This window comes from Phyllobates terribilis, unplaced genomic scaffold (assembly GCF_046119375.1).
Source record: "Phyllobates terribilis strain yellow unplaced genomic scaffold, ASM4611937v1 Scaffold_1__5_contigs__length_1240528914, whole genome shotgun sequence".
NCBI lineage: Eukaryota > Metazoa > Chordata > Amphibia > Anura > Dendrobatidae > Phyllobates > Phyllobates terribilis.
In genome coordinates this window covers 904,109,603-904,136,962 of record NW_027362761.1, presented here as the reverse complement: position 1 = coordinate 904,136,962, position 27,360 = coordinate 904,109,603, and the positions used below count along the sequence as shown (strand labels likewise).

At 39.0% G+C, this 27,360-nt stretch overlaps 1 protein-coding gene across 4 annotated transcripts in view; it reads left to right on the top strand.

Moving 5' to 3' along the window:
• The window catches only part of PRDM5 (PR/SET domain 5), a 330,811-nt gene that overhangs the window by 128,444 nt on the left and 175,007 nt on the right, over nucleotides 1-27,360 (top strand). For all 4 annotated transcript variants that reach the window (XM_073655558.1, XM_073655566.1, XM_073655553.1 and 1 more), the window contains 3 exons: nucleotides 4,608-4,687; nucleotides 17,316-17,400; nucleotides 17,872-18,029. In XM_073655558.1, the coding sequence (XP_073511659.1) occupies nucleotides 4,608-4,687; nucleotides 17,316-17,400; nucleotides 17,872-18,029 (323 nt within the window). The remainder of the gene's footprint in view (nucleotides 1-4,607; nucleotides 4,688-17,315; nucleotides 17,401-17,871; nucleotides 18,030-27,360) is intronic.

The window sequence follows — 27,360 nt, the reverse complement described above, 5'->3', positions numbered from 1 at the left end:
CAGATTTTTCGCAACAAAATCCTTCATGGCTTGTCTCTCAGAGCCAGAAAGATTATACATTCTGGACTTTGGTAGTTTAGCTCCAGGGGTCAGGTTAATAGGACAGTCATATGCATGATGAGGAGGCAAATACTGACACCCCCTCCCAGAAAAAAAGTCCTCAAAACTAGGCAGAAAAGCAGGTAATATTTCCGTAGAGACTGTAACAAGGGAAATATCTAAACAGTTCTCATGGCAGTAATCTCCCCATACAATAATTTCCAAGGTTTGCCAATCCACCAACGGATTATGTTTCACCAACCAGGGAAGACCCAAAACAATTGTGGCGGGAAGACCGTCCAGGACATAGCAAGGGATTATTTCACAATGAACCAATCCCACCCTCAGTTTTACATTATGTACAATCTGAGTTAATGCTTTTTGTGCAAGTGGCGCTGAGTCGATGGCGAAGATGGGACTAGGCATAGCTAAAGTGCTGCAAGCAAGACCATGATTTTTCAGAAACTCAGCATCAACCATGCTGACTCCAGCTCCACTGTAAACAAACACAGAAATTTTCTTGGTTTTGCTCTCTGGCACCACCTCTGCTGTTCTGCCGTCAGGACAAACCGGGAACTGAAGGTTGGCGATAAATGCACCCCTTGCTTATCCAACTCCAGACTACCAAGGGTTAATCGAGTTTCCTTTTGCTTAGGAATCGAAGGACAGACTCCAATAAAATGTCCCTTTTTTCCACAAAAAAAAATATGCCTTTTTTCTTGCAGATCTCCGGGGAAATGTATGATGCAGAGGTACCCCCTAACTGCATGGGTTCCTCCACCTCCCCCATTAATGATTCACCGCCAAACCGCTCCCCTAGCAGAGGTACATAACCCCAACAAGAAGGCCCCGGAGAAGGTGGTCTCACCCGCCTATCCCGAAGGCGTATATTAATACGTATAGCCAACGACATGGCAGCCTCCAAGGACTCAGCAGTTTCCTATACTGCCAAAGCATCTTTCATCCTTTCAGTAAGGCCCTCACAAAATTGGCTTCTAGGGGCTGAGTCATTCCACTTAGAATCCGTTGCCCATCTACGGAATTCAGAATTGTACGTCTCCACTGACCGATTCCCCTGCTGAAGGCGACGTAGCCTAGGCTCAGCCAAGGCCACTCGGACAGGGTCATCATAGATGAGGGCCAGGGCCCCAAAAAACGCCTCCACAGACTGGAGACAAACCGAATCCTGCGGTAAAGAAAAAGCCCAGGATTGCTGATCTCCCTGCAGCAGTGAGATCACAATTCCCACTCATTGCTCCTCACTTCCGAAGAGTAAGATCAAAGTTTAAAGTACCATTTGCAGGCCTCCTAGAACAAAAAAAATTGTCCCTACCTCCTGAAAACCTGTCCGAGAGGGCAACCTTGGGTTCAGGCTCGACAGACGTACCTGCATAGACCCCCACATTAGCGACCTGTAGCTGCTGAAGCTGTTGCTGAACCTCACAGCGGAGGTCATTCACCTCCAGAGACAGACCGTGCAGCCGCTCTGCAACTGAACCCATACCAAGTGAGAAAGGAAAAAAAAAACACCCGAAAAAAAACAACAACACGCAAATAAACCCAAGTGTCAGATTTTTTTTTCTCTAAATGTTCACGGCTGTGATAATGTCACGCAAGGTTTGGGAAAGACTAAGTGCAACATGAAGGGGGGAAGAGGGGAAGGGAGCCCAGACACTAGAGGAAGGGGGAGTGGAGACCTCCTAGGCTGATCTGATATCACCCTGTCTACCCTATCGTCCCTATATTGGTTCCTCACCAATCGCTGCACAGAAACCTAAACGCTGTATCTCCTTAGAGCTTGGCCCTGGATCAGTAGTCAGTCCCAACTAACAACTAAAGACAACAAGGGAGACAAACAAGGGGGAAAGCAATTTAGCTTGAGCCGACTTGAGAGAGATTACACCACACATCATCCTAGCACCAAAGGGGAAGAAAGCAGACTGCAATAGCTCCAATCCTTCACAAGGGAACATGTGAATATCACCGGTACCACCTTGTAGCAAACAAAGTATTTAAACACCCAGGGCGGGGTGTCAATTAGAAGGACGGAAGCCGCTGGGTCCTAGAGTGAGACATATCTAAGAAGGTGTCTGTAATGCCAAACGAAGAAATATTCTGCAACCAACTGCAGGGCAACTGTCTGTCACATCTGACACACCCGTGATACTAAGTCTCCATATTTCCCTGGCATGACCAAGTCTTTTTCTACTGTGTAGTCCATTAATTTTCAACTTCTTGAAACCATTGCAATTTACCCTGTACAGAAAATAAAGTACATAGGGCAGTATCTTATTATTGAAAATTCTCAAGTTAAGCCAACAGTTCGCTTGTTTTTTTTGGGTGCATTTAGGAATATTAAGCATACGTGAGGTAGGAGGTCAGATAACAAGTTGTTGTTGGGAAGCAGTCATCATTTTAATTTAGTTTCTTCTCAAATTTTGCCCCAATCTTTGCGTCAGACCTACGTTGATAAATAGACTGGTATATTTATTTTCTTATTAAATAAGATATCTTACTTGGTTCATTTGGTTTCAGTAGCCAGAGGGATCTCAAAAGAGAGGTGATATTTAATACTCTCTGAAAGTCTTTGCAAGCTTGAAACCGGAAAATAAGCTAATCAACCAATTCTGCTAACTGAAAACCAGCTCAGTTAAGAAAAATAATCAGATGTTACTCTGAATCCTACAGCATATGGCTCTTTTCCTGCACAAAAATGTTTTTTTGTGAACTGATCATGCTTTGACATCTGCAAGTGTTTTTAACGTAAGATGCTTTGATAGGATGCATGTATCCCTGTCTTTTTTTTAATAAAAGCTTTTACAGTATGTAACATTTGACAAAGTGAAATATAATTACTAATACCAATAATATTGTAGTTAAAAGAAGACAATGGCCATCAGATATCAAGGGACATTATACATTCCTGGAGTATCTTTCTAAAAAATGCACTTTAATTCAATTACCTAAACTGCACAGTTATAGTATTGATAGTTCTGTCACTATGTGTCACTATAGTTAGTTCTCCTCGTCACGATATCTGGAGTGCTGCAAGTTAAAGAGGGTCTTTCACCAAATTTTTCATGTTGAATTGGACACACGAAGTAGAGCGGAATAAAATTTTTGTTTTTTTGTTTTTAAATTTCGCCTCTCCGTTGTGGATATATTAACAATCAAAGTATTTGGCACCTCATGAGTTAATTTTTGTTAATTCCAAGGTATTATCAGATAATCTTCATTGAGGGCGTGTACTTATTCCCTTTGTATCATGTTGAGCAATCATAAGCAGGCAGCGATACACTGGAAAAAAAAGAACACACCGCTCCATAGCTTAGAGCAACTTGCTAAGTATGTGATATGTAAAATTTCAGACAGCTGTGAGTTCCTGGTCTAACTATAAAAAAGTACACATAACTAGCCCCTTTCAGATAAGGCCGCTGTAGCGAAAGGACAGCACATCTGCGTTTAGCTGTGTCCCATTACAAACCCTTCCATCAGCTCTCCACCTGCCATAATATGGTCACTTCTGCTGTCCTGCCCTCCCCCTACATTACCTGTACGGAGATGTTTCAGTAATATCTTCTGTGCTCAAAGCAGCTTGTACTGGCTTTGCAGTGAGAGTAGATGTCATTATATGTCACAGAGTCCAGAACAGACAGGTTCATCCTGAGTGAGACAGAATCTCAGCCCAGATCTCACTGTAGAGTAAGTACAAGTTTCCTAAGCAAATCAGACATAAGACCACGGCCCCACTATCAGTATTTGGTCAGTATTCGGTCTGTATTTTTTCACAGGAGAGGGAGCCAATACCAGGAGTGGGTGATAAATGCAGAATTGGTGACTTGTTTGTATTATTCCTTTTCTCTGATTGTTCCTCACCTGGTTTTGGCTCATACTCCTGAGCTCCTGAGAAAAAATACTGACCGAATACTGACAAAATACTAATGGTGGGGCCGTGGCCTTAGAGAAATTGTCCGCTACTTGGATAACCTCTTATCATAATGCACATTTGGCCCTGATAAGATAAAAAAATCTTATACTCACCTCCTTAGCCGGTGCCATTCCACTGGTGTTGGTATTCGCGTTCCCAGGGCTCTCGTGCAATTTTTATGACACGTGAGCCTGGCACCCAATCAGCACTGGTGACACTGTCCCCGCCTTCGTATAAATTCAACATGAAGAGGAAGTGAGAGATCAGCTGTAGTTCGGACCTCCTCTTCATGTTCAATTCGTACAAAGGCGGGGACAGTGACGCCAGCGCTGATAGGGCGCCAGGCTCACGTGTCATAACAACCGCCCTGGGAACGTGAATGCTGACATTGCTGCAACGGCGCCAACACGGGAGGTGAGTATAAGTTTTTTTACTTTATCGGAGCCAAACATTTAGATCAAGAAGTGGTTGTCCTACTAGTGGTCAACCTCATTTAGTAAACTCTTTGCCTCCTAGTAGCTATAATATCACAGTGTCTTTATAAATGTATGTGCTTTATCTTAGTACTCAGATCTGTCCCACAGTAGTTTACCTATTATTCCTTTTCTCCCTTTTGAGGTATATTCTTTGTTTATTATAGGAAATTCTAAGAAGAGGTTAATGTGCACAGTTTGTAACAAGAAATGCTCATCATCAGTTATCCTTCAAGAGCACCGAAAGGTAAGGATGTCTGGACTTGACTTATTGTACACAAGAATGTTTTGGATCAGATTTTTTTTTTTAAAGTTCACAATTTGCTTTCAAGATATTGGATACTTCAATGAAACTGTTTTCCATGATGATTTGGCAATGGTTTGGCAATAAATGTCATAGAAAATTTTGAAAAATATTTTTAAGTGGGGTATAAAAGATTAGAAAAATATGGCTGCCTTCCTATAGAAACACCACCACAATTGTCTATTGACATACGGTATATTGCAGCTCAGCCCTATAGCCCCCTAATTGTGCAATAGGACATGTATGATTAGTATTCTGTTTTTTATGTTTAGGCAGAATTAATTATTGTACTATAGTAGAATAGTCCTGTCAGAAATTGTTCACAAGCTCCGTTCTTGGAACAAACTGGCATAAAGAAAACATTGCAAAATAATGAAAACATTGAGTGTTCTCTTGTTCAAACATCACATTACTTTTGGAGAACACATTTACAATATTAAACAGCTGTACTCCAAGTCTGGAGCTTGCTCTTACTTCTAGATTTTTAGCACTGTGAGGCCAGGGTCAGACGAGTGCATGAAAAATTGTCTCAATTTTGTCCAGAAAACCTGGATGTTTTTCATCCCTTTGCCATCCTATTGTCCATTTTTTACATCCGTTTGACATCTATGTGGCAGCCGATTTTATGCATTAACACTTTACAATGTGCATGATCAAATACAGTTTCCTAATAATGGCTATGTTTCCAAAAAATTAGATGCTACACAGATGATCTATATTGAATACTTTTTTTTGGACATCCGTAGACTTGTATAGCCGAGTGTCATCCAATAATCAAAAGATAATAATGCTTGCTGCAATTTTTTTTACTCGCCCCATGCGAAAAAACTGTCATCTAAAGATGCCTATTGAATTACATTGGTCAGTGTGCTGTCTGACTTTTAGTCGGACAGCGCACGTATATACAGTATAATGCTCTCATCTGAACGAGCCCTTAGGAGCAAGCATATAGCCATAGGACTTGTATCACTACTTTTAGATGACATTTTACACAGGTATTCTCCTCCAGAAGCATTTTTTGTTTCTAGGGGAGAATAATTAATTAATAGGGTGCCATGCATGGGCACCCTAAGGTGGCACACAAAGTGCCTATGGCTTTGTAGTCAGAATCTGCAGGTACTCAGTTTGCCTTGTAACAGGCACTGTGAACATAGTTATGCCATGTGTATGAGGGCTTACTACTTTAATGAAAGGTTTTACAATGGTATAAAAAAACAATACTTCACAATCCTCTGCCATTTGCTTGCCAATGTTTCTTTAGCCTACCATCATTGTCTGTTACTTCTGCTCCAGCAATATCCTATAGACTAGTGGCAGCAATGGCATTGATCTCAGTGGTATAAGCATGTCATCGCTGCAGCCAATGATTGGCTACAGCGGTCACATGTCATTGTTGGAACCCAGTAAACAGAACATCGGCAAAGGAGAGGCAGGGAATTAGAAAGGTGAGTATTGCTCTTTTTTATTTCATGCCATTGTAAGATGTAAAATTATAGCTTTCAAAAAAAACCTTTAAAATGCAGAATGTCAATTTTAGGAAATGTGTAGTCATGAGTATTGCAGACAAGTAGCAGCAAAGTGAATGAGATTTCAACAAATTTTATCCACACTGAAAATTCTTAAGCCCACAACGTGTAAATTCCTGTCATGGATTGGTCGATGATAATTTGAGAGTATTTTTCCATTGAACTCAATAAAGAAGTCAAAATCTGAAAAAAAATAAAAAAAACAGCTGTAGCCGATTTTATAGTTGATTACTTATAAGGAATCTGCAACAACATTTATAGGGCCAGCAAAAAAAAACATTCTATGCACAAAATAAAAAAATGGCAATATGTTAGCGCTATAATGGCAACACTTCTTATGTCATCCGCTGGCCTCCCCCATCAAATAGAGACATCATCACTGGAGTCTGGGTATACATTCTGTGGGGGACTAAAGAAGTGTTGGCATCAGTGAGGTCAGTATAATAGTTTTTTTTATTATTTTACATAATCAACAACAAAATATGCACAATTTTGCTCAGATTTGCCACCGTGAAATTTCTTCTGGATTCTTGAGGAATAAATCTGTTACATGTAATCGGACCCTTATAAAGCGAATGGTATGAAAATACATCAATATCAATTAAAAAACAAGACTTTATTCTGGTTTCTGGAAATTTTCAAATAAATGCTTCTCAGTGGAGGACATTTAGAACATAATTCTTTAAAATGTAAATTTATTGAATTTGGCTGTAGAAATAAAGGTCCTAAGGTAAAGAACATACTGATTAGATTTGGAGATGTAACTAAATCTTTCCATATGTTAACAGAGTTTTAATGTCATCCTTCATTGTCAGCTTTTACAAAGCAGTCACCTGTGCAATGACATGACAGTGTACATGGGGTCTAATCAATCAATTTTTACTTAGATGCTTCTTAACCCTTTTATTGCCGGTGACACAATCTAAAATCATATCAATAACAGATTTTTTCCATGCTTTTCAGTTAAAATGGCAACTAGAAACTTGGCTGGCTGCTCTGACATACCGATTTTTTTTTCCTCTTTTCTGCATTTTAATGGCATCTGTGGGAGAAAAGGAAATCCCAATGAGATCATTATTGCGATTTTCAGTTTAAAGCAGAGCCTCTGGTTTAACATCTCAGACATTTAATTTAATTACAGGTCTCTCAAATATCTTAGAAAAACATGTTTATAGAATCAAAGTAATGACCAAAAAAATAAAAACCTTTACTTACAATGCAGAAGTAAAAATATCAACAGCTTCAACATGATTAATTCATACATACAGAATGTCCCTACCTAGACTTTATCCATTCTGTCAGATTGGTAGAATTGTCAGCATATAATAATGTCATAAATGAGTCAACTATATATGAACTGAAATATAATATATTCTTATGATTTGTCAACTTATGAAATAATATAAAAAGGCGCATGGCACAGGTAATTGATCTTTTTTGTCCTATAAAGACCAGTATTATGCAAAAGTAATTGGACAAATTTAACTTCACCATAAATAATATGTTCATTTTTAATACTTTGTAGAGAATCCATTGCAGGTGATGACTGCCTGAAGTCTGGAAGCCATGGATGTCACCAAACACTGGGTTTCCTCCTCTGTGATGCTATGCCAAGCCTTTACTGCATCTGACTTCAGTTGTTGCTTGTTTGGGGGTCTTTCTAACTTAAGTTTTGTTTTAAGCATGTGAAGTGCATTGTCAGTTGGGTTGAGATCTGGTTATTGACTTGGCCATTGCTGAATATTCCACTTCTTTGTCTTAAAAATTCCTGGGTTGCTTTTGCAGTATGTTTTTGGGTCATTGTCCATCTGTACTGTAAAGCACTGTCCAATCACCCTACCTGTATTTAGTGTATTTAGTTGAATCTGAGCAGAAAGTATAGATCTGTACACTTCAGAATTCATCCGGCTGCTTCTGTCTTCAGTTTCATCATCAATAAACACTAGTGACCCAGTGCCATTGGAAGCCATGTATGCCCAAGCCATCACACTGCATCCACCATGTTTTACAGAGGATGTGCTGTGCTTTGAATCATGAGCCATTCCAAGCCTCTTCCATACTTTCTTCTTCCCAACATTCTGGTAAAGTTTGATCTTACTTTCATCTGTCCAAAGAATGCTTTTCCAAAACTGGGTTGGCTTCTTTAGATGTTTTTTTGCTAAAGTCTAATCTGGCCTTTTGTATTTTTAAGACTAATTAATGGTTTGCGCTTTGTAGGGAACCATCTGTATTTGCTCTCCTGAAGATTTCCCTTTATGGTAGACTTAGATACTGAATCATCTACTTCTTGGAGAGTGTTCTCCCCTTGGGTGGATGTTACAAAGGGGTTTTTCTTTCATCATGGAATGGATACTGCGATCATTCACCATTGTTGTCTTTCGAGGACGTCCAGGCCTTTTTGAGTTTCCAAGCTCACTAGTGTGCTCTTTCTTTTTGTAGAATGTATCAAACTGTTGTTTTGGCCACTCCTAACATTTCTGCTATCAATATGATTGATTTCTTCTTTTTTCAGCCTAATGATGGTCTGTTTGTCTTTTATTAAGAGCACCTTTGACCACATGTTATGTGTTCACAGTAACAGCTTCCAAATGAAAATGTCACACAATCAGCTCCAGACCTTTTACCTGTTTAATCTATGATGGATTAAATGAGGGAATAGCCTGTGCAGCCCAAGAAAGATTTTTTGAGACAATTGTCCAATTGCTTTTGGTCTCTTTAAAAAGTTTATTTCATAAATCAATAGTGCACATGAAAATAAGAAACTTTGTAACATACTGTATCTTATCAGAGAAGTCTGCTTCTTTCTCTGCCAAAATTGATCAATCGTTATCAAAATTCTCAATTCTGTAGTAAAATCTGTATTCAGTGAAGACAAACTTTACTATTGCTGAGATAGGAGATAGCAGTTGCAACTAATGAGATTCTATGTAGATGGGAGGAGAGGAGGAAGGAGGAGCTCTGCCTTTAGCTCCTCCCTCCTTACATCTACATAGAATCGTATTAGTAACAGCTGCCAACTCCTATGTCAGTTATGGGAAAGTCCTCAGTAATGTCCTATGAATGGTGTAAAAAAATGGGTTAACTGCTGTTAATTTATTCATTTGCCTCCCAAAAATTAGTATAGGGATGTGCTCTACGCTAATCACTTGCCTCTGGATTTTTTGTCTAAATCTCCCAAAAATGTGATTTAGATGAAACCCTGAAATAACCATTTCACTTTAATGAGGCAGATGGACACATTTTTGAGTTCTTCTGGCCTCTTTCCCAGCAGTGTCCCATCTTTATAGACATGCACAAAACAGTCGACCACACCTTTGTGTGCTTCTAAAAAGATGAACATCAAAGGATCAGAGGCAGACAAAAGTCTAGAGTAAGTCTTCCTGCCTCATTTAGTGAATGGACCCTTCGAGGTTCTGTCTGAATCACGAATTTCACAGATTTAGATGGAAACCGTAAAGTAACTGTTCAGTGTACAGCACAGGATAAATGTGAAGTGAACTTTAATAGATTCAAAACATTATACACCTCAAAAGGGTACTAATTAAAACTTCAACTCAACCCACAAAAAGCCCCCACCTAGGTCTGTCTATGGAAATATCTTCATAATTACCACAAAGCACAAAGGCTGGAAAAGCGATATAGCTCCCACCATCTGCATTCCAAAATACAAATGCTCCTGTGCTTTCTGAGCTGCAAAGTGTGCCAAAACCACATTTGGTATTAGTGTAACGAAAAGAGCCCAAGTAATTTACAATTTTTTTCCTCCAGAAGCACTATTTGGCACATTGTAATGGGCACTAAGCTGATATATTTGCAATTTTTGCTCTGCTACACTAACTGCATGCTTATTTCTGGAAAACATCTGTGGGGACTAAATAGTCAACATAACCATAGATAAGATCCAAGAGGAGTATAATTTGTAAAATGGGGTCACTTGTGGGAGTGATCTGTCATTCTAGCACACTTCGAGCTCTCAAAATGGAGACAATTTGAGCAAGTCATATAGCAATCCTTTCCCTTAGAGCTCTGCCGTGTGCCCCAACAGTAGTTTAAACTACATATGGGGTATTGGCATGTTTGGTAGAAATTTTGTAACAAACTGTAGGGTTAATTTTCACCTGTTACCCCAGGTGAAAATGAAAAATGTGGGGCTAAAACAACATTTTTGTGGTGAATATGTAATTTTTTTATTTTTAGGGCCCAATGATATAATAAATTGTGAAATGACTCTAGTGTCAATATGCTCACTACACCTCTTGATGAATTCATTGAGTTGTATAATTTGTTAAATGGGGTCACTTTTGTGGGGTTCTCCTGTTTTAGCACCTCAGGGGCTCTGCTAATATGACACGGCACCTGGAAATCATTCCAACAAAATTTACGCTCCAAATTGGCACTTCTTCCCATCTGAACTTTGCAGTGTGCCTGAACAGTAGTTTCTGACCACATACTGGAGGTTTACATACTCAGGAGAAATTGTGTTACGAATTCCGAGGGACATTTTATCCTACTACCTCTTGTGAAAATGCAAAATTTGGGGCTAATGCTTCATTTCAATGGAAAAATGGCATTTTACATTTTCACCGCCAAGTGTTAATAAATTCATTAAATCACATGTGGTTTCAAGATGTTCATTACACCCATCGATGAATTCTATAAGAGATATAGCTTTAAAAATGAGGTCACTTCTGGTAAGTTTCTGTTTTGGCATCTCAAATGATTCAAATACGATATGGCATCTGCAATTTATTCCAGCCAAAATTTTGCAGCAAATGTTAAATAGCGCTCTTTCCCTTTTAAGCCGCGTGTCCAAGCATTAGTTTCCAGCCAGATATGGGTAATCAGTGTACTCAGAAGTTGCACAACACATTGGTCAGTCCTTTTTTTATGTTAGCCTTGTGGAAATTGAAAAGATGGAACTAAAAATTTGGAACCAAGAAAGCATGTTAGTGGGATAGAATGTATTTTTTTTAATTTCACAGCCTCATGTTTTAAAATTCTGTGAAGTACCTGTGGGATCAAGATTCTCATCACACCCATTACATCCATAGATTAAATCTGTGAGCGGTTTAGGATCACTTGTATGGGATGCTTCTGCTGTCATGGCTCTTCAAATGGGAAGTGTCCACAGTCTATTCCAGATAAAATTGCACACCAAAAGTCAAGGAGCATCCCATTCCTTCCTTGTTCGCCGTGTGCCCAAACAGTAGTTTTCAATCACTTATCTGGTATCAGTCTACTCAGGAAAAATTGTACAACAAATTTTGGGTTCATTTTTCTCCTGTTACCCTCAAGAAAATTAGAAATTTGGATCTAAAGCAACATTTTCATGGACTTGGAGAATTATAATTCCAAGTAATTTTAACCGCATAATAAACACTATAAAAACAAAACCTAAAAACTATTGCAGAATTGACTCTTTTTCGCAAGTGTGCTGCACTTGGAATTTTTTTCTGTTTTCCAGTTTTTCACATGGTAAATGAATGATATCATGCCGTATAAAAAGAAACCCACACACAGCTATGTCAACGGAAATATAAAAAAATTATGGTTCTTGGAGGGAGAGGAGAGAAAAATTAAAGAGCAAAAATAGAAAACAGCTATGTTGGAAAGGGGTTAAATAAAATAATAAAATATTTTTATAATATTCCTGACTGTAAAGAGTTTTATCAATTTATTTACTTATTTCTAGAAGTCTTCAATTAATTTATATAACCAAAGTAGAATGATTTAAAAAAAATGAAGTTTTATTTGAAAGCCAATCCTTTAAGAATGTTGTTATATTGTATACAGTGAAGGCATGGGAAAATCCCTTTCTTTTGGGCATGTAGGACTGTTTGACCTGGTATATTGAGTGTAGACCCCTCATCAGCCTTATTTAATTGGGTGTGCATCTGAAGCAAAGAAGAAAGGGTTTCTGGAATTTCTCAATTGTGGGGTAACAGTATGGGCCAGTATTTACGGATAAATTTGTGCAGTAGGCCTAAGGGTGAAATATATAAACAAAGGCCAGTTTATTGGACACTGCCGCTTACTCTAATTTAGATTTTTGTTTGTTTTGTTTTTTGGTTCTGATCTATTGTTGAAATCTTTTCCAATTTTCTTCACACCGTATATCTACCAGATAGAATTTTAACTAACTATCATGGCCTTTCGTGTGTTTCACAAACTACAAATACTATTCCATTTTGTTGTTTGTTGTCTGATCTATTTTTGTCTAATTTATATTTATGTTATCCTTACTTATACAATCATTTTTCTTACACAGCCCCATTCTGATGAAGGTCCACATGTCAATATATTGTGCTGGACTAATTGGATTGTAAATAAAACTTCAATCTTGTTGTATGTATTTCTTGAGTGCCTGGTTCTACTTATATTATCTATCACGGATTGGAAACCTACTCAGGCACCTTCCCACATTTTCAGAGTGCCGTATACTTATATTATCTATCACGGATTGGAAACCTACTCAGGCACCTTCCCACACTTCCAGAGTGCTGTATTCTACTAGTTATTAGTTATACAGTAACATTTTAATGTCTTATCTTTCAGGACTATTTTTCCATTTCTGCAAAGAGTTTGGATGTTTTAATTTTTTCACTGATATTTCTAAATTTTTCTTTGCCTGTTTTTTATTATTTTTTTGAGGTGTAATGGGTAACGCTTTTCCTTGTGGAGAGTGACATAACGGCTTTAGTATGCCATTGTAAGGAGGCTTATTCGCCGTGCTCCTCTGGGAAATTTAATGTGCAAATTGCCTCCTACAAGTCACTATTGACCCTTTATGAGCCTTGTAATATGACTTGGGATAAAAGCCAAATCAGAATTCAAATTTGCAGACAGTGTTTCGGGGAATTGCCCCTCGTCAGTGCCAAGTATGATAATTGATTTGGCTAGGATTGCTGATTCCAACAGATGGCACTATAGAATTCAAGTCCTCTTCCTCTCTGAAAAGGCAATTTGCATACTAAATTTCCCAGAGGAGCATTGCACTGTGAATAAGCCTCTTTACAATGGAATGCCAAAGCCCGTATGTCACTCTCCACAAGAAGAAACATTACCCCTTAGACCTCAGTCCAGAGCCTCTCACCTAGCCAAATCAGTTCTCATACTTTGCACTGACGACCCTGAAACACTGTGTCTGCAAATTGAGATTCTGATTTGGCTTTTATCCTAAATCATATTTCAAGGCTCATAAAGGGTCGATAGTGACTTGTAGAATTGCTGCTTACAACAGGTGGCAGTATAGAGTTCAAGTCCCCTTCCTCTCTGAAGAGACAATTTGCATATTAAATTTCCCAGAGGAGCATTGCACGGCAAATAAGCCTCCTTACAATGGCATGCCAAAGCTGGTATGTCACTCTCCACAAGGATAAACATTACCCCTTAGACCTCAGTCCAGAGGCTATCATCTAGCCAAATCAGATCTCATACTTTGCACTGACGAGGGGCAATACCCCAAAACACTGTGTCTGCAAATTCAGATTTTGATTTGGCTTTTAACCTAAGTCATATTACAAGGCTTGTTAAAGAGTTGATAGTGACTTGTAGGATTGCTGCTTCCAATAGGTGGCGCTATAGAGTTCAAGTCCTCTTCCTCTCTGAAGAGGTAATTATTTTTTTGAAACATGTGTAACATTTTCAGTTAATTCATTTACATTATCACACATTGAATGCAAAAATATTCTATTGTTTTTATTTTTGTTAATTTTTTTAGCTTAGTCTAGTGTAGTTCCATATCTAAAATAAGAATTGAGATGGGAGAGGTGGTCTTCAGGCTTGTCCCTTACGCCAATATTTCTAACCACCACATACACAATGCACCTTTTTGTTCTCAATACCATTGCTTGCGGGGAAAATAGAAAATATTTAATTGTTAAATTTAAGAAAATTAGAAATTACTTTTACTACAGTATATCTCTGTATGAAATCATAGACATATGGAGGTATAGAAAGCCTCTGTGTAAGCCATGTTACTGCTCTGCACAACTAGGATACTAATACAGTCATGTACATGAATCCTGAACAATACTCTACTTTCACAATTATGGCTTATTCGCATCATCCGACTACCATATTAGCCCATGGAAAAGCCACATTTTCAGATTTGTAATGAGATCCCCTGATTACAATTGTGTGTCTTCAAATTGTGCATAGCAAATTGTGGTCTTCAGTTAAGTTTCCTGTTTTAGGCCACAATGCTGCCAGATGTGGGAACAAAGCTTTACTAAGTGATGTACCTAGGAGTGTTACATTTCTTTTTTTCCAATTTACACTATTTACTTTGACTTCACATCCGACTTCACAATACTATCAAAAGAAGTATACCGACTACTACGCTCTCCAATTGGTATAATCTTTAATATGAAAGATTATACATTTTAATGTTTATTAACTTAATAAAAAGCTTGATAGTTTATATGGCGGGTGTAATCTGTTGATTAATGTTTGGTATGCTCAGGGGTTGATTGTATCTAATGCAGTAAAAAAAAAAGAACGTTTTGTTTTCCTTTAAATCTAATTTATTGGAAATTGCTATTTTTAGTCTTCAGCTGTAGAAATGTGAGATAAAGAATCCTATAAAAAGTCTAATATACATTTAACAGGTGGGAACAATGCAGCCATAAACTTGCATGTAAGCCTATTAATACTTTTATGCTGTGTTTATAATAATTAAAGGGATAAAAAACAATCCCGTAGTGTTAAGCAGTGAGCACCTGCTTACATTTTCTAATATAACTACTTTCAGAATTTTGATGCTATGAGCAATTCTTAAACAGAAATCGATTGGGACTATTTCATGTTATTTACATAGCGTCATCATATATGATAGTGTCTTATATAAAATTGATCAAATCGATTCAGATTTTAGAGTGAAGGTGGTGGAAATTAAAGCACATGGAGGAAATTCACCCCCGCACTGAGAAAGCATACACATCCTGATTCATCAAAGCGATTACCCCAGAAACCTGGTATAAAACATTTAAAAAGTCGCTAAATATTCGCACAACGCTAAGTTGAGCAATTTTTTTTTAACTTTTATTGTTTTGATGCCAGCTTCGGACAAAATTAGTGGAGCTGGTAAAGAAAGGGGGCGTGATGTGTGTGGCGATACCTGCTCGTCAATTTCATAACAAGCTGCAGTGTGCCTTGTACCACAAATCCACAACACCCCAACATCATATGTAAACTGGAACAAATATATAATTATTTGAATTTGTGGTGAGTTGATGAATAAGGCGGTTTTCTGGCTGTCAAAAATCATTGTTCAGTGTCTTAAAGTGTAACCATCTTTTTAATTTCATAAATCAATAGTACACATGAAAATAAGCAACTGTGTAATATATTTCATTAGAAAATTTGCTTCTTTCTCTTACAGAATTGATCAGTCATCAAAATTCTCAATTCTGAGGTAAAATGTCTATTCAGTGAGGACTTTCCCATTACTGAGGTAGGAGATGGCAGCTGCTACTGATAAGACTCTATATAGGTGGGAGGAGGGAGAACTTAGAGGCAGAGCCCCTCCCTCCTCCCATCTACATAGAATCTTATTCATAGCAGCTGCCATCTCCTATCTCAGTAACGGGATAGTCTGTCCTCACTGAATACAGATTTTACCTCATAATTGATAATTTTGATAATGACTGATCAATTCTGGCAGAGAAAGATGCAGATTTCTCTCATAAAATATATTGCAAAGTTGCTTATTTTCATGTGTACTATTGATTTATGAAGTAAAAATTAAAATGACAGTTATACTTTAAGCTCTAACAAAGTATATACTAATTGACCTCTTCTGTGCCAGTCTAGTGCTTGTCCAAGATCCGATGCCATTCATGATCTGCTGGAAGTTGTTTAGTTCCTAGTCTTGAGGTCCCTATACACATTAGATGAAAGTTGGCTGAACCCATGTAATTCAACGGAACCAAATGACCATCTAATATGTATGGGAGTCTCCAGACTATCCTCCTACGATGCTGAGGGAAGGAAGTAATAGGCAGTTGGAATTTTAACCATCAATCCTTTTGTTTTCAGGGGAGATAATCCAGTGCAAAACAGGTCCCTCCCTATTGAAAACGTGTGAATGCTCAGCAAAACCAAACGATCAAGTGTATGGGGGAATTAGGAAAGATAGCAGTCTGCTGAACGATCGGCCAAAAGCTATCACATGTGTATGGCCAACTATAGTGTCTCAGCCTCACATTCTGAGACCTGCTGCTACTCCTTTCTGATACTACACATCTGTGTCCTGTTGGTAAGCAGATCATGACTTATGGCTTGTGTACAGTTGAGATACACCAAGTGATCAATGATATATTGTCACAGAAGAGAGGGATAGGCAGTTCTCAGAGTGCGATGACACTGTGATACGTACACTAGGAACTACGCAACTTCTGGCTCATCATAAGTTACATAGGAATAAGGACAATCCCTGCATAGATGCATAAGGGAAGTCATTTAGTTAGTTACTTTTTAAAGCTACTTAAATTTCTGTATATTTATTAGTAGTCAACAAGTAAACTCCCATATTATTTGGTCATGTGATGGACACAAGGTTGCACATTTCATTACAAGATACATCTCTGATACCAGTACGGTACCTGTAATGAACCCTATACAGTGGCGTAGCTACAGTGGATGCAGGGTTGCAGTCATACCATGGTCTTAGAGTCTACAGGTGTCCAAAAAGTCTTTTTGACCAATGCGAAAAATCCATGATAGTTGGGGACTCTATTGGAGAATTTGTATTGGGGTTCATAAGTTTCCAGTTCTGTCACATGGTTAGGATACATTTTATCCACTACAAATGAACCAAGAATTTGATACATAAACCATATATAGTATTTTCTCTATGCAATAAGTAGCCACAATACCCGTTTATTCTATCTACTATTCTTTATTCTGTAAGTATTCTGTTTTAAGATATGTTCTAGGAAGTAGCAGCCATGTGAGAAGTCAGATTGTTGTTTAGAACAGAATCTCCAGGACTTAATGCTTGCCGCGTGAGAAGAATCACATTTTTAATTATCATTATTTTACAGGTTCATGAGATCTATGAGTGTCAGGATTGTGACAAGAAATTTATATCGGCTAACCAGCTCAGACGGCATATGATAACTCACTCAGGTACACCCACCCTTCCCCCTCAATGTATATTGCCTTATAGTGTGTTATAAGTATTGATTTGTAGGAGCATGCAGAGAATCCATATTTCAGTGTATTATTGTGGATGACAAAATCCATATTTTGGAAGATTATTACTTTTGAGATTCATTGTGTTATCCATAAAATGCTCTGCACATCTTCCAACTTCTAATCTTGTAGTAAGGCTTCTTTGAAGTCATTCTCTTTTGATTTAAGCTAGTTAATGCGATGTCGGTTTGGGAAGATTATTGTGAAGAATGTGGCAGTGTCTCACTAGTCCATCCGCTATGAACCATCATGTTAAAAAGGGCATTCAATGCTTTTCTAATTGGTTAATCTTAATTGGACTGACTTAAATGCAGCAGTCTCTCCGGAGCAGACTCTGTTTGCCTTTCATCTTCTCCCTCCTTTTCCATGAAGAACAGAATAAATGTCCCCAATCATTTTCTGCAGAGAAGCGCCCCTACACCTGCGAGGTTTGCTGTAAATCCTTCAAACGACTTGATCAAGTGACCGCACACAAAATAATACACAGCGAGGACAAGCCTTACCAGTGCAAACTCTGTGGGAAAGGATTTGCCCATAGAAATGTTTACAAGAATCACAAGAAGGTAAAAAAAACCTCATCCATAACCTTTGATCTAAATGTTAATATGCTGAAAATTAAAATGTTTTAATAGGAGATAATAGATCACATGTGTCATATAACACAGGGAAGAATGGTAAGTATCAGTTGAACATATCATTGGGGCAGCTGTGCGGCCACACAGGGGCCCGAGGGTTAAGGGGCCCCAATTTCAGGTGGAATTGTCAATTATGATGAGCTATTGATCCGCAAAGGGCCCATATATTGTTCTTGCATAGGGGCCCTCTTCTGTCTGTGTCTGCCAGTGAATTACTACATCATTAATATTTGCTTTTCTATATTGAAAACAAATCTGACTTAGTTTGGAGTTAGTACACTTCATTCACTTCTGAACACAGAGCCTTTTTAATGCACCATTTTTATAGAGTCATAAAAGGATTGTGCTTGGGGCCTTAGTATGCCTCCGACTTTATATAGTCATGGGCTTTTCTGTTGGATTGCTTAAGAATCCAACCAAAGAAGAACTATGTCATGCTCCACTAAATGATACCTGTATATAGGTTCTCTGCTGGAGGATATTACAGTATATGAAGTCTCATGAGGCCTGAACTACAACTTACAGTGGCTGTGTGAATATACTCATTTCCTTGCAGTGACATTTGGTATTTCCAGAACTTTATAAGAAATTATCTCCTCTTGGACAGTAAAAGTTCTTCACATAAGAACATATTCCACAGCCTTATGGGATAAACATCTTGATTGAGAAAAAAAATCACTTTTTAGACTTCAAACAATGTGCATAGCATGCTGGACGTCTGCTGCTTTTGATGGAGAATGTAAGCAGAGCATGATGGCACCGTACGTCCTGCTGTCCGTGCTCCCACTGCCTACTCCCACACATGTGCAGCTCAATACCACTCTCCCAAAATCCATCTTGTCATTAGTCATAAGTCACTATCATTCACTCAGTTCAATATTCTGTTCCTATCATGATAGTCCAATGCTCAATTACTGCACAATTCAATACTACTACTAGTATTATAATTATTATTACTACTATCACTAGTGTCATTATACTGAGGGGGCTGTTATACTGAGGGGGCAATGGATGTCATTACACTGAGGAGGCATTATACTGAGGGGGCAATGGAGTCTTTATACTGAGGGGGCTATTATACTGAGGGGGCTATGGATGTCATTTTACTGAGGGGGCAATGGATGTCATTTTACTGAGGGGGCAATCAATGTCATTATATTGAGTGGACCTATTATACTGTGGGGCTATGAATGTCATATTGAGATGGGGGGATTTTATATGGGGGTAAAGGGGAAACCAATGGATGAAATCATACAGGGGATATTGAACGTCTGACACTGTTATGGGGGTCTGAGACTTTTATGTATAGATGGGATTTGTATCTGGGGTTTGGTTTGGTCTACCTCAATATGCAAGGGGTCTGTATACAGGGTAGTTCTGGCCAGAAGCATGTACACAAGAATGAGGCTTGTATTCAGAGGGTCTATGCTGCATTCTGTTTTTTTTAAGATGTCTGGTGTAGGGTCATATATACTGTATTTATGCTGTAGATCGGAAGTGTTCTGTTATGGAGGGAAGTAGGCAAACATTTCTGTTTGAAAGGACATGAGCTTTTGTTTTGCTTGTTTTCCTCCATTAACGAGGTCACATTACTGGTTCCAGCCATTAGTATACACAGTTAGACCTTTTAATCACCAGAGGTTACTTTTTTTGCTAAATTATGTTTGTACATTTTCAGTAAGCATTGTCACAATTGAGAGCGGGAATGGTAATCCACATTGGTTGCCATTTGTAACTCTGGTTTATTAGCCAAGTTTACATTTTGAGTTAAAATCATCTTCAAAACAGCAAGTACAAACAGTTTGTTGCACAACAGTCACAGCCCGTCATCCTGGATGCCAATACAGTTGACAGCAATGATGAAAAAGGGAGCCGTCTGTGCCCTCCTCCATCATTCTCCCTCATCTTTCTGTCAGTTTATCGCACCCACTCTTGTTGAGCAGTGCAGAGCTTCGGAACATAATCTCCGGAGACAGGAGCAGTGGAGCAACAAAGAGAAGGGAGTATTTATTTATTTATTTATTTTAATCAATGAGTACATTGTGGAGGCCATTATACTGCTTGGGGTGCTATTGGGGAGTGCGTTATACTGTATGGAAGGCAATGTGGTGTACATTATACTGTGTGGAAGGTAATGTAAGATCCATTAAACTGTATGGAAGGCAATGTAGGGCCCCTTATACGATATCAAATTCAATGTGAGGCCCATTATACTGTATGGAACATAATGAGGGGCCAATTATACTGTATGGAAGCCGATGTGGGGCCCATTGTTCTATATGGAAGGCAATGTGGGACCCATTATACTATATGGAGGGCTATGTGGGGCCCTTTATACTATATGGGGGGCTATGTGGGGCCCTTTACACTATATGGAGGGCTATGTGGGAGCCATTATAATATTTGGAGAGCTATGTGGGGCCATTATAATATTTGGAGGACTATTTGGGGGGCATTATAATATTTGGAGGGCTATGTGGGGCCATTATACTGTATGGAGGGCTATGTGGGTGCCTCTATACTTTATGGAGGGCTATGTGGAGGTCATTATACTGTATGCAAGCAATTATACAGTGTGAAAGTTTGTGTGGAGTCCATCATACTGTCTGGAGGGCTGTGTGGGAGCCTTTATGCTGTTTGCAGGGCTGTGTGGGAGGCATTATACTGTTTGGAGAGCTATGTGGGGGCCATTATACTGTATGCAAGCAATTATATAGTGTGAAGGTTTGTTTGGGGTCCATCATACTGTGAGGAAGGTGGTGTGGAGGCCATTATGCTGTTTGGAGAGCTGTGTCAGTACCACTATACTGTTTGTAGGGCTAGTGAGGCCATTATACAGTGTGGAGGGTTGTGTTGGAGCCATAATACTGTGTGGAGTGATGTGGGGGCAATTATAACAGTATGTAGGCCCATTTTTTTGTATGAAGGGCTATGTTGGGGATTCATACTGTGTTGATATCACCATACTTTGCCGGTAAGAGTTGAGTACGGGTACAGAAGGGTCATCATACTGTGCGTGCGGAGGGTACTGTGGAGTAATTCACTATGGGGGTATTATATTATGTTTGGGGGACACTTTTGTTGGCATCTTACTTTATGGGTGCAATGAATGGGGAATCTAGCGGCTTCAATATGAGGAAAATTAATTTGTAAGGGCTGAAAAGTTGTGAGATATGCTCTGCTATTTCTCTGCCGAATATTTTTTTTTTTTTTTGGTATGTGGCGGGGGGTCCAATTAGAACTTTTACTATGGGGCCCCATGATTTCAATGTACACCCTTGACCTGGTCTATAATAAACTGGTAGTTTCATACATGCTGCAATTATGCACAACCATGCTGTACCCCAAATCTTCAGCAGCACTCTGTCACTGTGATATTTTCACTGCTCCCCTGCACAATCACTTAATCTTGCAGGGAAACAGCTGTTTCATCTGCAAGACAATGCAACTATTCGCAATGACAGTGCGTTTTACAGGTGTTTCCCTGCAAGATTAAGTGATTGTGCAGAGGAGCAAGAAAAAGGCCACAGGGGCAAAAGACTACTGCTGTTTTTGGCCACAGCACAATCACTGTATGTGAACGCAGTCGAGTAGCTTATAAGTTATTATGTAATTCATGAGTTTCTATGAATTAATGTGTTCCTTCACATCATAGTTTAAATTGGTTCTCCACTACTTGAACAGTCCCTACTTAAATGCACCAGAGTCCTATGTTGTTTTTTACATAGGACTCTGTTGCATTTAATGGTTGTTGAACAACCCATTTAAGAAAATTGACTTTTTTGCCTGCCGTTAGTGATTCTCACAGATGTTGACTTTATTCAGCATAAAAGTACAGTCCAGAAAAACCTTTGTTTAGTTTATCGATTTGCATATTTAGAAGCAAATTAATACAAGCTTGTTATGCATGTGTTTTACATTTATTTTGTTTGAAAAAAAAAAGACCTATTTGGCCTGCTTTTGACGCACACAATGTCAGTGAGCACATTGTACAGATGGTTTCCGTCTTTGACTTTACTCAACTTGTTGACATTGCAGCAAACTGGTTCCTCAACTGTAACCTCGCAATCAGTTAAAAATGCCACAAGAAAGAATATTGTTCATTTGTAGTGCACAATGTATCGTGAATGCTGAAGGTGCTCAAGAAGTGTGACTGTTAATGGATCACGGTGATGGACTGAAGGACTAGTTGTGGAATCACAATACATATTTGTTGCATCAGTTGGAACAAGAAAATTAGGGCTCATGCACATAACACAGTAGTAAGCAGGGAGCCCATTTGGCACTGTGCTGAAATTGAACATGTCCTATTGTACGGTGCTCAATCTGGAACAAAGCATAAAAAAGATATTCTCACTTACTGTATAATATATGGTGTTCGATGGAGAATACTACAAATCGTTTTATATTCAATTTCATATATTTGACTGTTTGGATGCAAAGCTCTTAGTAGAGAAAGACAGTTGGCAAATAAAGTTTTAAAGGCTGTTAGTGTTCACTGGGAAAAGTAATCAAATTTAGCTCTCCTACAGAAGAAAGTAAACTCTCTTTAGTGGCACTTATTATTAATATTATTATTTTTATTAATTTTTGGAGCACCATTAATTCTATGGTGCTGTGCATGAGAAGGTGTTACATACAAAATACAAATGTAAATTGCAATGAACAGACTAACAATGACAAACTGATACCGAAAGGGGAGGGCCCTGCCTTTGCGGGCTTACATTCTACAGGATAATGAGGAAGGACACAGTAGGTTAGGGGTTTGCAGCAGCTTTGGTGGTGGTGAGGTGGCAGGGGGTCAAGACAACAGAAGGCAAAGGCAGAGGGTAGATCTAGAAGGAGTATAGAGAATTGTCTTTTAGCTTTGGCAGTAACCAGTTACTAATTTTGGTTAGGGCAGTTTCGGTGGAGTGGTGGGTACGGAAGCCGGATTGTAGGTTGTCAAAGATTGTGTTAGATGAGAGGTGGGAGGAAAGTTCAGCACGTTTGAGGCAAACAGGAGCAGCGATATGGGACGATAGCTGGATGTAGTGTATATAGACGCAAAGTCGAAGAATAGTTTTTTCAGGATAGGTGTGATTGTGGCATGTTTCAAAGCAGAAAGTAAAGTACCAGTAGTTAGGTTGACGAGATGGGTTAGGGATAAGTGTGGTGAAGAGGTTGGTGAGGAGGTGGGGTGGGATGGGGTCAAGTGCACAAGTAGTAAAGTAGGATTTGGAGAGAAAATTAGAAAGCTCTCCTGATGGTGGGGAGGAAGGTTATGAGGGAGGAACAGTGGTTTGTTACACGTAAGGGTTGTGGTGGTTGTGAAGTAAAGTATTTTCTTGTTTAGTCAATCTTATTTTTGAAATATGCAGCAAAGTCTTCTGCAGAGATGAGGAGGGTCAGAGGGGGTGGTGGTGGGCAGAGGAGGGAGTTAAAAGTGTTGAATGACTTTTGAAGGTTATTGGATAAAGAAGATGTGAGGGTTGTGAAGTAGACCTGTTTAGCAGAGGTGAGGGCTGACTTGAATGTGAAAGATGCTTTTAGAATGTGGTGAAGTCTTGCAAGTGTGTTTTCATTCCAGAGCCGCTCTGCAACCCTGGACTCTTGCCTGAGCTTTTTTGTGAGGTTGTTGTGCCAGAATTGTCTATTGATGTGTCGCTCTGTGCCATGCACAAGAGGGGCAACTGAGTCAATAGTGTGGTGTTGTAGAAAACAGTGCCGCTGTCTGTATCATGGAGTGAAGATGTGAAGGACAGCGGTATAATAGAGTCAAAGAATGTGTGAATGTCTAGGTGTACGAGGTTTCTGTGGAAGTGCGCTAGTTTCTGAATATGGATAGCTGGTAAGTAGGACAGGAATGAGAAAGTGAGTAGATGGTGGTCAGATGACGGGAGAGGTAAGGTTGTGCAGTTAGATAGGAATCAGAAGCGGGTGAAGATGAGGGCTAATATTTGTCCGTCTGTGTGGGTAGCTATGGAAGACCACTGAGTAAGACCAAAGGATTAAGTGAACGACATGAGTTTGGAGGCTGCAGACTGGCGAGTGTCAGTGGGGATGTTGAAGTCACCAATGATGATGGTGGGAATTTCAGCAGAGAGAAAGTGTAGAAGCCAGGTGAAGAAGTGGTCAATAATGGCAGTGTCTGGGCCCTGGGGTCAGTATATGATGGCCACTTCTAGGTTAGAAGGAGAGTAGTTACAGACAGAATGCATTTCAAAAGAAGGGAGGATGAAGAAGGGTAGAGGTAGGATGGGGTTGAAGATGCAGTTGTTTAAAAGAAGAAGACCCACTCCACGACCGTGTCTATTACCAGGGCAAGGAGTGTGGGTGAATTGAAGGCCACCAGAACACAGCACAGCAGGTAAGGCCATGAAGCAGAAAAAGGGAGCAGCGGTGTGGGGTCAAAGGATTGGGTTTTATGTTGCATAGATTATGGAAGTTTCTAGTAGGTGAGGAGTGCTAGGAGGGATAATTAATGTGGGGTACCAGCTGTGGAGGTCCATGATTGGGAGCTATATCGCCAGCAGTGAGGAGAAGCAGAGAAGGGGAGAGGAGGTGGGAGAAAGAGTGTCTGGCTTGTTTTGTGTTTTAGTAGGAGGGATGTGAAGTTGAGGAGCAGGTCTGCAGATGAGGTCAGGTTGGGAGGTAATAAGGAAGGAGCTACCCTTGAAATCAACATCTTGCCCATTAGGCTACATTCTCACAATGAGTATTTACTGAGTTTTTGATGTTGCAGATTTTCTGCATTATTTCTGCACCTATTAAGTTATTTGCATTTTTTTATTGTGTTTTTGCATGCTCTTTTTTATATTTGTTGATCTTGTTTTTGGTGCTGTGGTTTTTGTCTCTTTGTGGTAGGTCCTGATTTAAATTTAGCTTCTTTATTTGATACTTTCTGGCATTTGGCTTTAGCAAAACTTTAACGATACAGTCTTATGGTTTACATGCGTTTTTAGTGCATAAATGGACTAAATACACATGTGCATTTTTTGCATATGCATTTTCCACATCTAATGCAATTCTATGGGAAAAATCTGCACATAATACTCAGAGTACCTACAGGAGCAACTGACATGTTGTGGATATGACACACGCACCACAAGTCAATTTATGCAGTATAAAAAAGCACAGTGGACATGAGATGTCAATAAATCCCATCCACTTTGCTGGAATTGTAAAACACTGCATTTTTTGCTCAGATAAAATACGTAGAGTCAAAAACTCACTCAAATTGTGGGAACTTAACATTAAAGAGTCTTGAATTATGACTTCATATTTTATCCAAGTTACTGTAGAATTGACTTGAAATTGAATAGACACCCATCTGTAGACAGGATTCTGAATCTTACTACGTACAGTAAGGGCTCATACATGGGTAGCAGCAAATTAAATCAATCTTATACAACAGAGATACAGATAACCAGATAATTAGTATTTTAGCCTAACAGTGATACACTAGAGAGTACAATTCTAACCTCTGCACAGCACAGTAATGTCACATGTTGCACACCATGAAGCCTCTATGCCAGTCAGCAGCATCAAAAAGAATCATGTGATGCTGTCTGTGACTCCTGTTGCTGAAGAGTTGTGAGTATATGTCACATGATACTTTCTAGAGCTAGTGAATGGCTAAGAGGAATCATGTGACATTCCAGAGCCAGAAAGTGCTACTTTTCTATAGCCTTCAGTTTAGGTGGCTGTCAGTAAATGCCTTTCCACTCGCTGGTATAATTATATTAAATGTTAGTTACAGAGTCACAAACTGATCTTCTTACATGTATCTATGTTAAAAAGAAAAATGCTTTCACTGGAATTTTCCATTAACACCTCCCTGACATTTGATGAACACATACGTCATGATCTGGAAGGAGTTCCCACAATGTGACGTACAGGTACGTCATGGTGATCATGTAGGCACAGAAACAGTGCCCTCACGATTACCACTGGGAGTTCATCATAACTGATCGCCGAGCTTGTGCAGCCGCAGCCAGGGTTGTCAGGACGGTTAAAACTAGCTGTGGCCGGAAGCGATAAAGATCCCATTGTGCTACATTTCGAGATGAATGTTAAAGCATCCAACCTCTTTTAGAGTATATTTACTATTAAATACTATTTTACATGAAATAAAATGGGAAATAATTGCATTTATGTTTACAGTGGTCTTGGAAATCTGGCCTATTTGTTGCCTAATTTGCTACTCGCTTACAAATGTATAGTTTTCACTGCTGCATTTTTATATTGACATTATTACATCCAAAAGGTCCCAAAACTCATGCACAGTGTGTCTGGGGGTATGAAAAAAAATGTGGTTGCAGTAAGAGACGTAGTGCTAAGCTGTGGAGGTGTCTGTTGCTACACATGTATCAGTAATGACAAGCTTTGTATCAAAGTCGTGGCGTTTTTTTGGCATATTTCTGGATGGTAGTTTGATGCCGCACTCATTATTCTTTGATCCCTTCATTTTTCTCAGTTTCCCACACCTAGCAATTCAGAACTTCCCAGGCTTTCTAATAAGTGGACCGTTGCAGAAGGTCAATTCAACCAAGCGCTTGTGGCTAATGATAATTGTTTTCTTGTGTAGCCTTTATGTCTCTATCTGTCTACTGCTTTTGGGTCTGCTTGCTACATATCCAACAGCTGTGCAAAGAGAGGCTGCTGAAGTGATGTGGGTAGTTTCCTTCTTGGTATGTAGATTTTTACCTTTGTCTGAGATATGTTACAGCATAAAAGGTTTTTATACATCAGAAACTGTATGCCACATGGAAAAAAATTACAGGATGATTTCTTCTCTTATAGAAGTGCTCATAAATCATGCATCTGCTAGTATTGTTTCATTTCTTATTCTGGAAACCTGAATTAGCCTGCTGGAAAGTGTACATTTATGGCTGACTTTGACTATGAAATATGTATTTCATATATCCACAGTTGTGAAATCATGTCAGCTGGTATTTCTTTGTTTCTTCCGAATTATTACTATGACTGATATTTGCCTTCGAGAATTCTATCTTCTTTCCACATGTTCTATCTATATTCTATCTATCTATCTATATTCTATCTATCTATCTATCTATCTATCTATCTATCTATCTATCTATCTATCTATCTATCTATCTATCTATAATATAAGAAAAGCAGGCAGCACTCCAATAAATAGATGCAAAAAGAGAACTTTATTAACCCATCTGGTGTAGCAACTTTTCGGCTGTGAGCAGCCTTTTTCAAGATTGAAAAAGGCTGTTCACAGTCGAACCGAAATGTTGCCACACCAGAT